Source organism: Macaca fascicularis, chromosome 17, assembly GCF_037993035.2.
Source record: "Macaca fascicularis isolate 582-1 chromosome 17, T2T-MFA8v1.1".
Lineage (NCBI taxonomy): Eukaryota > Metazoa > Chordata > Mammalia > Primates > Cercopithecidae > Macaca > Macaca fascicularis.
In genome coordinates, this window is record NC_088391.1 from 101,198,332 (window position 1) to 101,212,303 (window position 13,972).

Genomic DNA, 13,972 nt, shown 5'->3' on the forward strand with positions numbered 1-13,972 from the left:
GTTATCAAGTGTCTTGTTCTGTGCCAGGCTGTGTTCGAGGTGATAGAGTCCCATATGGAAGCAGTCAGTGTTGCAGTGTGCGGAAGGTGCCACATTTCCTGCGGGCAGACAGTAGGGTGGTGATTCTCCACCAGTCCAGACATAAGAACTTCCTTCTTATGTCCAGGTCAACCCCTACCATGTAGGTTGTCTGTGTGCTTGAAAGGTTTCAGAACCCCACATGTAATAAAAGTTACTTTTGGTATCACTTTGAATTTTTAAAATTATATAGCAAAAAAGTTACTATCAATTATGTTACGGTTTTAAAATAATTTTAAGCTAGCTTACATTTGAGAACCATTGTTCTCATGTGTAAGTCTTTAAATATTCAGTTTCTGGATGATGCTGCTTGTTCTCCAGGTTCTTAGACCCAGCCCTTACAGTAGCATCATGGCCAGGGAACTGGGAATCTGACAAAGTCTTCAGATTTCACAACGTAACAGGAGGAGGAGGCGACTCCCGCTGATGGGTTAATCAAGTTGCTATGAAGGTGATTTGCACATTTTGGGCTCCAAAACACTACCTTCTATATAAGATGAAAGAATAGCTCAAAACAGGATTTACCCCCATGTTTTCTTTCTAGGTATTATAAAGATTGCTATGTGGATGTAGTGTGTTTTCACAAAATCAGAGTTGACATTTTTGGCTTGTGTTAAATGGGACTTTAATGCTTAACCTACTGTAAATCTGCCTTAGAAAGTGGCCCATATTTGTATATGGTATTTGATGTTAAGTCCCCTGATATCTTGCCATTTTAATAAGGCTTACCTTGAAGTGGAAGAAAAATTGTATGTGTTCTTGTCATTATTTGAATAACAATAAAAATCATTATTTGCTTTAAAACCTGTAGGCTTTAAGCATATCCATGCCTGGACTAGCACATCTCCTCTTTCATAACCAAAGAGATCAAAAAGGTACTATCCCAGTACCCCTGTGCCAAAGCACTGGGAGGACTTTCAGCAAAGTGTGGTGCAGAAGGGAAGCTTTTCCGCTCTGAGGAGCAGGTGTGGAGAGGACAAGCACTTGGAACACAGCACACCTGGGAGCTCTGGCGCTGCAGCTGTGGCCCTGAGGCGGCCCGGCCCTGCCCTCCTGGGGGGGTGTTGGGTGACACTGGTTGCACGGGGGCAGCAGTGCTCCCCTCCACCCGACAGGTGCTCCACCTCGACTCGCGGATGCAGCCTAATCTTGTGTCAAATCCTTTTTGGTAATGTGTGGGTTGTTTCAACTATGAGGCAAAGTGCAAATGAGTAGTTAAATCTCGGTTTATGATATTTGCCCTTTTTGATATAAACATTAAATATTTCATACCTCACCTCTAGTACTTTTTTTAAGACTTAAATCTGAAATTTAAGATACAGATGTTCATAAGATATGAATCTTGCATATTGGAAGAAAGAAGCTTCCTGGAAAATGTACAGTATTATCTGGTGTAACCATTTTATTCCTTTCCTTATTGTGAGAAACACACATTTATTGAGTATTACCATTTCGGAGTTGGTTTCATCAGGCAGGGTGCGTTGATATAGATGTTAATTTTTAATATCTGTAAGTTGAAGTCTGACTAAATTGTTTTTCTCTGTGATAAGTCACAATTTATATTTTATATGAGCTTAAATATGATTTAATTTGAAGTACTGGTATATTTAAAGGTGCTAAAACTACACGCGTGCATCTCTACTGTGGTTCTTAACTCAGGCTCATTTTGCCCCCCGCAGAAGACGTTTGGGAGTGTTGAGATATTTTTGGTTGTCACCACTGGGTGTGTGTGCATGCACTGCTGACTGGGTAGAGGCCAAGGATGCTGCTTAGCATCCTTCAGTGCATAGAACAGCTCCCCATGACAGAGACAGGGTGCTGATCGATATCCATGAATGTCTTTTTCTTTTTTCTTTTTTTTTTTTTTTAGACAATGTCTCGCTGTATCACCCAGGCATAATCTTGGCTCACTGCAACCTCCACCTTCCAGGTTCAAACAGTTCTCCTGCCTCAGCCTCCTGAGTAGCTAGAATTACAGGCGTGCACCACCACACCCAGCTAATTTTTGTATTTTTAGTAGAGATGGGGTTTCACCATGTTGGCCAGGCTGGTCTCAAACTCCTGACCTCAGGTAATCCACCCACCTCCGCCTCCCAAAGTGCTGGGATTATAGCTGTGAGCCACCACACCCGACCCCATTAATGTCTCTTCTAGACAAGTGTATTATTTTAAAACCATAATTTAGCCTGCCTGGAGGAATTTCAAGGATGGGCGCATCAGTCCCCTGCAGGTAGCACAGAAAGCCTCATTGTGTCTCTTCTAGGTCCACAGATTATAGTGATTCTGTGCCGGGTCTTAGCGTGTGTTGGTCTGGAAGAAGGTGAAAAGGTTTGGGGTTGGGCTGGGTGCGGTGGCTCACACCTGTAATCCCAGCACTTTGGGAGGCCGAGATGGGCAGATCACAAGGTCAGGAGATTGAGGGTTTTGGGTTGATGGGGATTCATAGGATCTTTTTATCTTGGGGGATCTCCGCATCTGCTCTGTCAGCTAAGGCAGTTACATCTACTCAGAAAGAAAATTCCTTTAAAAATTGTGTTGAGTAAAAAGTAAAACTGTAAGAGTTAAAAGATGAAGCTCTTTTGCCATGAGGCGCTCAGTCAGCTTTGGGCTGCCGTCGGTGGAACTTGTGACACATCTGGTTTCTCTCTGCTGCTGAGATAATTGGAAGGATAAAAATATTGAGCGCCTTGTTTGAAAAAATACTGTTTATATTTGCAAAGATCCTTTCATTCTAGGGAGAATGTATGCTTTATTATGTATTCATTGAGCTCTATAGAACATACCAGCATTTCTCTCATAGCCGAGCTGTTTTAAATATTAAGGTAAAATATACAACACAGGAAGCTCTTCAAGAAAGGCCAATTAAAGTGTAGCCGTTTAGAGACAACTCAAGATGATGAAATTACTTTAAGTGCCACTTTGAACCCAATTTAAGAAGTGTGCCATATTTAGAATGCAATTTTTAGGTTATTTAATTAATATCCAGTGGAGTATTGGAATACAGTTGGGAGTAATATGAGGAATCTGGCAGGCTTCTGAGCATCCCAGTGGATTACAGGTGGGAACTTGCTTTCCAGTTTGTGAGGAGAGCAAAGACCTAATAATCCTAAAGGGAAATTGAAATGAAGTAAGATAGTTTATTAAGTAATAATGCATTTTTGACTTGATAAAATGGTAAAACTTTCTGGAAAATTAAATGGTCTTCCAAAATTTCTCATACATTTGAAAAATAAACCTGATCGAAATAGCATGTGTTGTCCTGGCATGGTGGCTCATGCCTGTAATCCCAGCACTTTGGGAGGCTGAGGTAGATGAATCATGAGGTCAAGAGTTCAAGACCAGCCTGGCCAACATAGTGAAACCCCGTCCTTACTAAAAATACAAAAAATTAATTGGGCGTAGTGGTGGGCACCTGTAATCCCAGCTACTCGGGAGGCTGAGGCAGGAGAATCGCTTGAACCTAGGAGGCGGAGGTTGCAGTGAGCAGGATCGTGCCACCGCACTCCAGCTTAGGTGACAGAGCTAGACTCTGTCTCAAATAAATAAATAAATAGCATATGTTACTATATGTGTTAATTACATGTGTTCAGGCTGGGCACAGTGGTTCACGCCTGTAATCCCAGCACTTTGAGAGGCTGCAGCTGGCAGATCACTTGAGGTCAGGAGTTCTAGACCAGTATGGCCAACATGGTGAAACCCTATCTCTACTGAAAATACAGAAATTAGCCAGGTGTGGTAGCAGACGCCACTACACTCCAGCCCAGGTGACGGAGTCAAGAGTTCATATCAAAAAAGAAAAAAAAAATGACATGTGTTAATATAATTTTGAACATCGTATTTGCTTACAGAAATAAAACCACTGGGTAAAAATCTATAGCATTCATACTAACTTTGGAGAGAGTTTTGGCTAATGGGCTATGATGTGTACTAACAGTATCTGTTTACCTTTCTGAATTATTCATCTTTCTTGTCTTTCAGTTTTAGAGAGAGCGTTTTCGCTACGTAAAGTACATTCGATAAAGGATATGGAAAATACTTTGCAGCTGGTGAGAAATATTATCCCTCCTCTGTCTTCCACAAAGCACAAAGGACAAGATGGAAGAATAGGCGTAGTTGGAGGCTGTCAGGAGTAAGTAACTGATGTGCAACGTTGGTGTTTAAAGTCAGCTGCTGGCTGGCTGCTTACCTGCCTGTCATTCACGCCGTCTAGTTTGACCTCAGTAATCATTTCCAAGTGCAGCCTGATAGGACACTCAGTATTTTTCAGTGATCCACTTTTTCATTAACTAGGAAACAACTCTGAGGAGCTCTGCCTGAAGTGTTCCCTCGTGTGTGTCAGTGTTAAGTTTTGCTTGTAGTGGGGGAATGAGCCTGTTTTTCCACTTTTTGCTTTTCCGTATTTAACCGGACTTCATACCACAGGCATGTTTTTTGTGTTTAGGATAGAAACGCTCAGCAGCCTGTGGGTTTACTTTGTCAATTTAAAGATGTTACTGAAAGTCATTTACGAAATTTGACAAATCCCCAGCTTGCCTCCGTTCTGTTTTGCTGCTGTGTTTGGTGCGTAGCTGTTTGTAAGTTGTCCTTGGGTGTGAAGGATACCTTCTGCCTCTGACGGAAATCTCTTGCTGCTTGCTTTCTGTTTGCATGTGTGTGGTATCTCTCTTTGCCCATCCCTCCATTTGCAGCTGTTGGTCGTGCCATCGGGTGTGTTGAGAGTTGTGACTGGATCAGGTGTGCATGCATTTACATGCTGGTGCCGCTGCTGAATCGGACCTCCATTGTGTTACTGTGAGCTGCTTCCCAAGAGCACCTGCCCTGCAGCCCTTGGAGGACAACCTTTGCTAGTCAAGTCGACAGACTTCTTGTGTTCATGCATTTCTCTTATTAGTGAGGCTCGTTTTCACATGATGTGAGAGGGTGTGCATGTATGTTGCCTGGTCTGTCCTTTCTTTTGCATTTACAACACTTTCTGTTGACACCGCTTTGCAGGAGAAGGCCATGTAAGGTGACCTGTGTCAGCATTTGCCCAGGTCTGTTTTTCTTGAGTTAGCAAAACATTTCACTGCTCGGAATGGGCATAAAGGTTGCATTTGCCCATCTGATGCCAGGACAAGGCTCTTCCTTTCTGTGCCTGAAGTGCCCTTAGACCTGGAGTGCAGCGAGTCCAGAACAGTGAGGTGGAGGCAGCTGGGTGTGGGTGCTGTTTCTTGTTTGTCCTGAGTGGCCCCCGTCCGGCCTCTGCTGACTGTTACTCTGGGAGGACGGGGTCTGCCCGATCTGGGACCCTCTCCATGCCCGACTGCTCTGAACATGTGGTTGTCACTTTCTTCTCTCTGGGCAGAAGCCTGCGGTCAGCTCCTTACCTTGAACATTCACGTTGCAGAGAGACTGCAGGCATTACATAAGCCAGAGATTCCCTCTCCTGAAATGCATGAAGATTTTATGTAAAAGATCGACATTGCTGGCTGGGCGCTGTGGCTCATGCCTGTCATCCTAGCACTTTGGGAGGCCAAGGCGGGTAGATCACCTGAGGTCGGGAGTTTGAGACCAGCCTGACCAACATGGAGAAACCCTGTCTCTACTAAAAATACAAAATTAGCTGGGGGTGGTGGCACATGCCTGTAATCCCAGCTACTTGGGAGGCTGAGGCAGGAGAATCGCTTGAACCCAGGAGGCAGAGGTTGCAATGAGCCGAGATTGCGCCATTGCACTCCAGTCTGGGCAACTAGAGTAAAACTCCGTCTCAAAAAAAAAAAAAAGAAAAGATAGACATTTCTAGTCTAACCCAGTTCATGTTCGTTGAACATTTACTGAGCATCTTCTAGGCGTTGGGTTTGTGCTCTGTGCTTCATGTCTGTTATTTATTGATAAACCATGTCTATATTATTTATGCCTATTTTTTATTGATAAACTATTGATCAAGGTATGCTTACCTTATTCTGAGAAGTTTTTGACTCTAAATATCTTCTTTTTAGGTACACTGGAGCCCCATATTTTGCAGCAATCTCAGCTCTCAAAGTGGTATGTTTACTTAAAAGTTCTTCATTGGGATTTTTCTGGTGGAGAGTTTGATTAAATAATGATTAAAGCAAATGTTTTCTGATAGAAATCTAAATAACTTCTTAAGGTAATCATAGATAATAGAAACACCCTTAAGTCTATCCTGACATCCTGTGCATGAACAAGATCACTTCAATTGAAGCCCATTTTTGTTTTTTTCTTTTTTCTGAGATGGAGTTTTGCTCTTGTCGCCCAGGCTGGAGTGCAGTGGCACGATCTCAGCTCACAGCAACCTCCGCCTCCTGGGTTCAAGCCATTCTCCTGCCTCAGCCTCCCGAGTAGCTGGGATTACAGGCACCTGCCACCAAGCCCGGCTAATTTTTTTTGTATTTTTAGTAGAGATGGGTTTTCTCTGTGTTGGTCAGGCTGGTCTCAAACTCCTGACCTCACGTGATCTGCCCGCCTTGGCCTCCCAAAATGCTGGGATTACAGGCATGATCCACTTCACCTGGCCTCAATTGAAGCCCATTTTTAAAACCTAAAGTGTGATTTGTATTGTACTCCACCAAAGTGAACCTGGGATGCCTTTGTAGGTCCCAGCTGAAGCAGTTGATCCTGCAGTTTCCCATGCACGAAGCAAGTGCTAATGACCGGCCTCTTTCTGTGACCCTTCCTCCTGGAGGGTGACCAGGCTGAGCTGGGCTGTGCTGGTGTGTGTGGCTCTGACCCTGCCTCTGTGGCGGCGGCAAAAGTCTTTCTTGTATTGTGCTATGCGCCCTGGCCCTTTGCTAAGCCACCTGGCTGGGTGTAACCCGAACTAGTACGTTTCTCGCGCATGTCACCAGGGCACTGGACACCTGTGTCTGGTGGGTGGGCAGCGATGCCGGAGCCTTCCGGGGCCTGTGGACCAGGTTCCTGAGTCAGCCTCTTGTGCTCCTTCTTCAGGGCGCAGATTTGTCCCACGTGTTCTGCGCCAGTGCGGCCGCGCCTGTGATTAAGGCCTACAGCCCGGAGCTGATCGTCCACCCAGTTCTGTGAGTCGCTCTGCGCCGGGTTCTCGTGGGTTCTCTTTCCCTCCTGCACCATTTGGGGTTTTTGCACTGACACCAGAAGTGTCTGATGGATTTTCCATCCTCTGAGTTTGTCAGCAGGTGCTGTAAAGGAAGTAGGGAACAAAAGAGCCCATTCTTCTGTGGTCAGAATAAGACAAACACGGAGGGGTGAGAGGTGGGTTGGGGGGACTTGGGCCTGTTGGAAATGGCCGGGGCCCAGCTCCAGAGGCAGTGAGGCCCTGTGGGCTGTGTCTGACAGGTTTGCAGAAGGTGGAAACGAAGGGCTGAGCAGTAACAAGACCTTTCGTGCACTCAGCAGGTATGTCTGGTGCCAGGCCGTAGCCTGCGTTCCATGGGTCAGCGTCAAACTGGGCAGGCAAACACCTGCCCCCGTGAGGCTCCTCCAGACAGCCTGTGCTGTAGAGCTTGCTGCGTGGAGGTGTTCTCTCTGCCGTCCAGGATTGTGGCCACTGAGTGCTTAAAATGTAGCTGGGAGGTGCAGGAGCGGAGCGTTTGCTCTTGTTTGCTTTTAATTGTGTGTGTTCACATAGACTGCATTGGGCTGCGCTGCTCTGGAGACAGACAAGGGAGAGCAGGATGTCAGGTGGTGAAGGAACCGCAGAGAGCGGCAGCAGGGAGGGGGTTGTGAGAGTGGGCAGGGGGGTGGTTGGGGCGGCAGCACAGTGTGATGGCGCCTGGGTAGAGCCCGGCCTCTCCACACCGGGGAGGAGCCGGCGCAGAGCTCCAGGTGGGGCGCTGTGATGTGTCGGGTGACCAAGAGGTGCAGGGCTGGGCCCCACAGGGTGTGGGGCTGCTGTTAGGGCTGTGGCTGTGGCACTGAGTGGGCAGGGCAGGGCCAGTGTGGCTCATAAAGGCTCCTTGGCGGCTGTTGGGCTGGGCCCCTGGGGCCGGGGTGGAGGCTGTGTTAAGGGCCTGTGGGAGGGAAGGGTGCAGTTAGATGGTGAGAGGGGTCAGATTCTGGGTATGTTTGGAAAGTTTGGGGGCGGAATTTGCTGACAGATTGGATTGGAAAAGGCAGGTGGCACGGACTCCACCAAGGGTTTTGGTCTGAGCGAGGTGTCACTCCACGTGGTGGAAAAACGGGCTTGGGTGGGATGAAGATGAGGCATTGGGTGTGGGGTGCAGTTTGGCTGCCAGTCAGACATCCAAGGGATGTGGCTAGTGGGCATTGGACAGTGGGGACATGGACTTGGGAGTCATGCACATGTGGACGGTGCTTAAAACTGGAAGATGAGGGAGTAAGAGGCAGAGGGGTGCTGGGTAGGGGGCTTGGCACTCAGATGCTGGGAGCATGGGCTGGGGAGGAGGCAGCAGGGGCTTCAGGAGTCAGTGAAGCCGCTGTTTCCAGACAGTACTAGAAGGGCCTATGTGTGCCACTCTGGGTCAGTTTGAGATGAGGCCTGAGAACAGATGGTGCATCTCACAGTGTAGGGTTCTTGGTGACCCTGAGAAGGGAGCTTGTCAGGGAGGAAAGGGGACAGAAGCCTTAACAGTGGGCTCAAGGAGAGGACACACCAAACAGGAAGGAGGTCAGAAAAAGCAAAACCCTGCCTTGTTCTGAATGAGAAACTGCAGCAGGATCAGTGCATTGTGTGGGGCCTGGTGTGTAAGCACACAACATAGGCTTTACAGCCACACGTGTATGTGATAGAAACAAACTGGCTATTTTGAAAATAGCCATCACTCTTTTTCTGACTTAACTGTTGAAAGCTGGGCATCTAAATCTGGGCATTAAAAGATAGATCAGGGAGAGGCAATGGCCACATGCAGTGTGGGGCTGGTTTGGGTCCTGAAACGGGAAGTGGACATCAAGAGGAAACGGGAAATTTGGAAAATGCCGTGGTTTAATGAATGGTATTGAACCAATGTGAAGTTAGTTATGCTGATCTGGAATGTGGGTGTGTGAGGCGTTAACCTCAGGGGAGGCTGGGCAAAGGGTACATGGGAGCCTTCTGTACTGATTAAATAATAAATCTAAATTACAGAAATTATTTAAAAGTCATTAGTATTTGTAAGTTATTTTTTCAAAATAAAATGTAAACAAATACATGACAGTAAATAAATGAGGAGTTGTGGGTAACCATCCTGGCCTTCCTTTCCTTCTTTAGCGACAGCCCCAGTGCTGTTGATGAGGTGGAGAAGTGGCTCCCCCGGCTGCACGCTCTTGTCGTAGGACCTGGCTTGGGTAGAGATGATGTGCTTCTCAGAAATGTCCAGGTAATGTGTATACTCACTCACTTTCCTCATGACAGGCTTAGCCCGTAGGCGTGAAGTTGGAACAGAGGCATTTCTCTTCCTTTTTGTGTAGTGTTCTATCGGGAGAACCCGCTCCCGATGTTTAACGCGGGTTCTTTTCTATTTCCTAAGTGTCTCGGCTGGGTTGAGAAATAAAGGGAAAGAGCACAAGAGAGAGAAATTTAAAGCTGGGTGTCCAGGGGAGACATCACATGTCGGCAGGATCCGTGATGTTCCCCCAGCCGTAAAACCAGCAAGTCTTTATTAACGATTTTCAAAAAGGGGAGGGAGTGCACGAATAGGGTGTGGGTCACAGAGATCACATACTTCACAAGCTAATAAAATATCACAAAGCAAATGGAGGCAGGGCGAGATCACAGGACCACCGGATGAGGAGAAATTAAAATTGCTAATGAAGTTTCAGGTACACATTGTCATTGATAACATCTTATCAGGAAACAGTGTTTGAGAGCAGACAACCTGTCTGACCACAATTTATTAGGTGGGAATTTTCCCGTCCTAGTAAGCCTGGGAGCACTATAGGAGACCAGGGCTTATTTAAGGGCCTGTCTATAGGCCTACCTTCAGGGCGCATTCTCTTTCTCAGGGATGTTACTTGCTGAGAAAAAGAATTCAGCGATATTTCTCTTATTTGCTTATGAAAGAGGAGGAATATAGCTCTGTTCCGTCCGGCTCACCGGCGGCCAGTTCAAAGTTACCTCTCTTGTTCCCTGAACATCGCTGTTAGCCTGTTCTTTTTTTAAGATGCCCAGATTTCATATTCAAACACACATGCTCTACAAACAATTTTTGCAGTTGACACAATCACAGGGTCCTGAGGCGACATTCATCCTCTTCAGCTTACAAAGAAGATGACGGGATTAAGAGATTAAACGAGATTAAGAGATTGAAGTAAAGACAGGCATAGGAAATCACAGGGGTATTGATTGGGGAAGTGACAAATGTTCATGAAATCTTTACAATTTATGTTCATAGATTACAGTAAAGACAGGTTTAAGAAACTACAAAAGTATTAATTTGGGGAACTAATAAATGTCCATGAAATCTTCACAATTTATGTTCTTCTGCCGCGGCTTCAGCCGGTCCCTCCGTTCGGGGTCCCTGACTTCCCGCAACAGTGTTCTGTGCGCCTCTTCATGGCATGATTGAGATAAGATTTGAGGGACGGAGGAGAAACAGTGCAAAGGTGGTGAGAAGCTGTGCTGACATCTGCTTCCCTCCGGGCCCAACTGCTTCTCACGGAGCAGCTGCAGGTGTGTGTGGAGTTGCTCTGATGTTTTATGCCTGATGTGAGGAGAGGGTGAGCAGCATTGAGGAGCTGACAGATGTTTGGGGTCAGGCCTGAGTGTACCTCCCAGGCCACCCCCTTCTCGCTGGGGACCGTGGGGTTCCCTCAGCCTCCTCCCCGCACAGCCCTGGTGCCATGCTCTGCTGACATCAGGCTGTGAGGTGACACGGCCAGCTTGTCCGTGTCCACATGCATGCACATGTACTCTCATTGATGCTGCTGTTTATTTCTTCAAGTTCATCTTATGCCCACCTGAATCCAAAAAGATGAAAATTATTCTGATCACTTTGTGTCTGCTGTAAATAAATACCACCTGGGATCAGGGGCAGTAAAAACATGGGATGGCTGTCAGCTGTGTGTTCCCTGCATCCTCTGATGCTCCCTGGGCTGGTGTCTGTCTCTGCTAGGGGTTGTGCTCCTGTGGGGATGCATCTCAGGGACTGCCCTCTGAGGCCCTTTCTCGAGTTCCAGGGGACCCCTGTTAGAGCTCCTGGGGGAAGACACAGTGTGCCAGACAGCCTGGTGCCGCAGGGCGCTCACATGTGCAAGGCGTGGTGCTTGCATGGGGATCAGAGGCCGGGCATTAGTGAGGGACTGTGCTTAAAGCCCTTAGAAAGTGCCTGGCCATTCTGTGTTCCTCAGATCAGCAGTCACCCTGAAAATGCCAACCATCCTCATGGCACTCTCTTGAGTGCTTAGTTAACGGAGGGGTCTCTGAGGCTGCGGGGCTTGAAGGCGGCGAGTGACGGAGCCAAGCAGTGCAGAATGAGTCATCTGAGAGGCAGGCAGACGCAGGCTGGCACTGCACAGACCAGGGAAAGCAGCATGGAGTTAGCACTGGAGCCCGACTTTGAGCTTTAAGGTCTCACCCGCTCACCAAGAAGTAGGAGGTGGCGGTGTTTAGGAGCAGGAGAACCCTCTGTCATCCCCGGGGAGAGGCTGTCAGTGGGGAGTCCCATCTGCAAGCTGTGGGTCTGCGGTACATGGCTGCTGCTCCCTGTCCAGCTCTGCATCCTGGGGGTGCGGATGAATTAAAGGTGAACAAGCCAGAGTTCTCTGCTTCAGGTTCTTTTCTTTGTGAATTTAGTTCATAATTTAAAAACTGGTGTCTTAGAAAGCCACTCTGCAGCGCGGAAGTGTGAAAGGTGGGAGGTGAGGGCGTCCATCGCTGCCCCTGCTGCCCAGACTCCGGACCTTGCCTTCGGGTTCCCGCACACTCTCACCGTGGTCATCTAGTGTGGGCCGCCGCCGCCTCGTCAGCTTCCAGCTCGTGCCTGGCGCGGAGCAGAGGCTTCCTACTTCGTCGACATTCCTGAATGAGGTCGTCATCTGGTGTAGGCCTGAAAACAACCCAATTAGGTCGATTTCTATTCATATCCCCATTCTTCTGATGACAAATTGAGTCCTGGCAAGGGTTCAAGACGCCCGCAGGGTCTCATAGCAAGGAAATTGCAGAGGTGGTTTTTTAAAAGCGACTTTATTTAGATGATTTACCTACCATACCCTTCACCCATTTAAAGTGAACTATTCGGTAGCTTCAAGTATATTCACAGTTGTGCAACCATCACCATGATCAACCTTAGAATATGTTTATTGCCTTCAGAAGCAGCCCATCCCCGTTAGCATCTGCTCCCTGCTCCCCAGTCTCCCCAGTTCCTGGCAGCCACTCAGCTAGTATGCTGTCTGCCTCTGGATTCGCCTGTTAGGACATTTCATATGAATGGAATTACGCAACGTGTGCTGTTTAGTGACTAGTTACGTCACTCTGCATAATTTTATATTTAGAGTTACCTGTGTAGTAGCATGTATCAGTACTTCATTCCTTTTTCTACCTCTAATATTTCATTGCATGGATACACCACCTTTGCTTTATCTGTTCACTAATTTATGGAAAATTGGTTTCCACTTTTTGTGTGGATGTGTTTTCACTCTCCTGGGTGTCAGTGTTTCACAATTTGAGGCCCTGCCACTGTCTCCCATAGTGGCTGCGCTATTTTCCATTCCCTCCAGCAGTGTGCAAGGCTCTGATTCGCCACATTGTCCCCAGCACTCGTTACTGTTGTTGTCTATTAGCAGCCACTCTAGTGGGCGTGGAGTGACCTCACTGTGGTTTGGTTTGCGTTTTCCTGGCCGCTGATACTGTTGAGCATCTTCGCATGGGCTCATTGGCTGTTTGGGTATCTTTTTTTGTTTTCTTTTTTTTGAGACAGATTCTCATTCTGTCACCCAGGCTGGAATACAATGGCATGATCTTGGCTCACTGCAATCTCTGCCTCCTGGGTTCAAGTGATTCCTTTGCCTCGGCCTCCCGAGTAGCTTGGACTACAGGCACCCACCATCACACCCAGCTAATTTTTGTATTTTTAGTAGAGATGGGGTTTCACCATGTTAGCCAGGCTGGTCTCGAACTCCTGACCTCAGGTGTCTGCCCGCCTCAACCTCCCAAAGTGCTGGGATTACAGGCGTGAGCCACCATGCGTGGCCTGTTTGGGTATCTTCTTTGGAGAAGTGTCTGTTCTCATACCCTTTCCCCATTTTGAAAACTGCCTTTTTATTATTGACTTTTAGGAGTTCTTCATATACATTCTAGACACAGGTTCCTTATCAGACTATTTGCTGATATCCTCTCATTCTGTAGGTTGTCTCTTCACTTCCTTGATGGTTTTGTTTACACACAGATTTTTAATTTTGAAGTCCAATTTAGCTGTTTTTTCTTTTGTCCCTTGTGCTGTTGGTGTCTTATCTAAGAAGCATATGCCTAACCCAAGGTTTACTCCTACATTTTAAGAGCCTTATTGTTTTGGCTGTTACATTTAGCTCTGTGGTGCGTGCTGAGCTGATGGTGTGGTAGAAGGAAGGCTGCGGCATCAGGCTTTTGCTTGTGGGTGTCCCATTGTTGCAGCACCCTGTGTTGGAGAGACTCTTCTTTCCTCCCGACTTGTCTTGTCATCCTACCTGAGAATCCGTTGACCCTAAATGTGAGGGCTTATTTCTGGACTCTTGTTTCTGTTCTGTTGGTCTGTATAGCTGTCCTGCAACTGCCCAGTCTTGACTGCTGTGGCTGCATAGGAAGCCTGGACATCAGAAAGCCCGCGTCCTCCACATTCGTTCTTTTCAAGGTTGTTTCGGCTCTCCCGCGCCCTGTGCGTTCCAGTTTTGGATCAGCTTGCTGATTGGTGGAGTAGGCAGCTGGGATTTTGGTAGGGATGATGTTGAAACGGAAGATCAGTTGGGGAATGTCTAACAACATTAAGTCTTCTGGCTCCTGGGCTGA

General features: G+C 47.2%; 1 protein-coding gene across 47 annotated transcripts in view; it reads left to right on the top strand.

Annotated features, from left to right (window-relative positions):
• NAXD (NAD(P)HX dehydratase) overlaps nt 1-13,972 on the top strand; it is a 67,272-nt gene that overhangs the window by 40,516 nt on the left and 12,784 nt on the right. For 19 of the 47 annotated variants that reach the window (XR_012426536.1, XR_012426535.1, XR_012426538.1 and 16 more), the window contains exons 2-5: nt 4,057-4,207; nt 6,057-6,102; nt 7,027-7,115; nt 9,263-9,371. Coding sequence is in view for 17 of the 47 variants with exons in the window: in XM_045377436.3 (XP_045233371.1) it covers nt 4,057-4,207; nt 6,057-6,102; nt 7,027-7,115; nt 9,263-9,371 (395 nt within the window). In the remaining 30 variants the exon portion in view is untranslated. Of the gene's footprint in view, nt 1-4,056; nt 4,208-5,422; nt 5,483-6,056; nt 6,103-7,026; nt 7,116-7,392; nt 7,453-9,262; nt 9,372-10,489; nt 10,664-13,972 lie in introns of all 47 variants that reach the window. The other 28 variants (XR_012426545.1, XR_012426524.1, XR_012426529.1 and 25 more) reach the window with 5 other exon arrangements.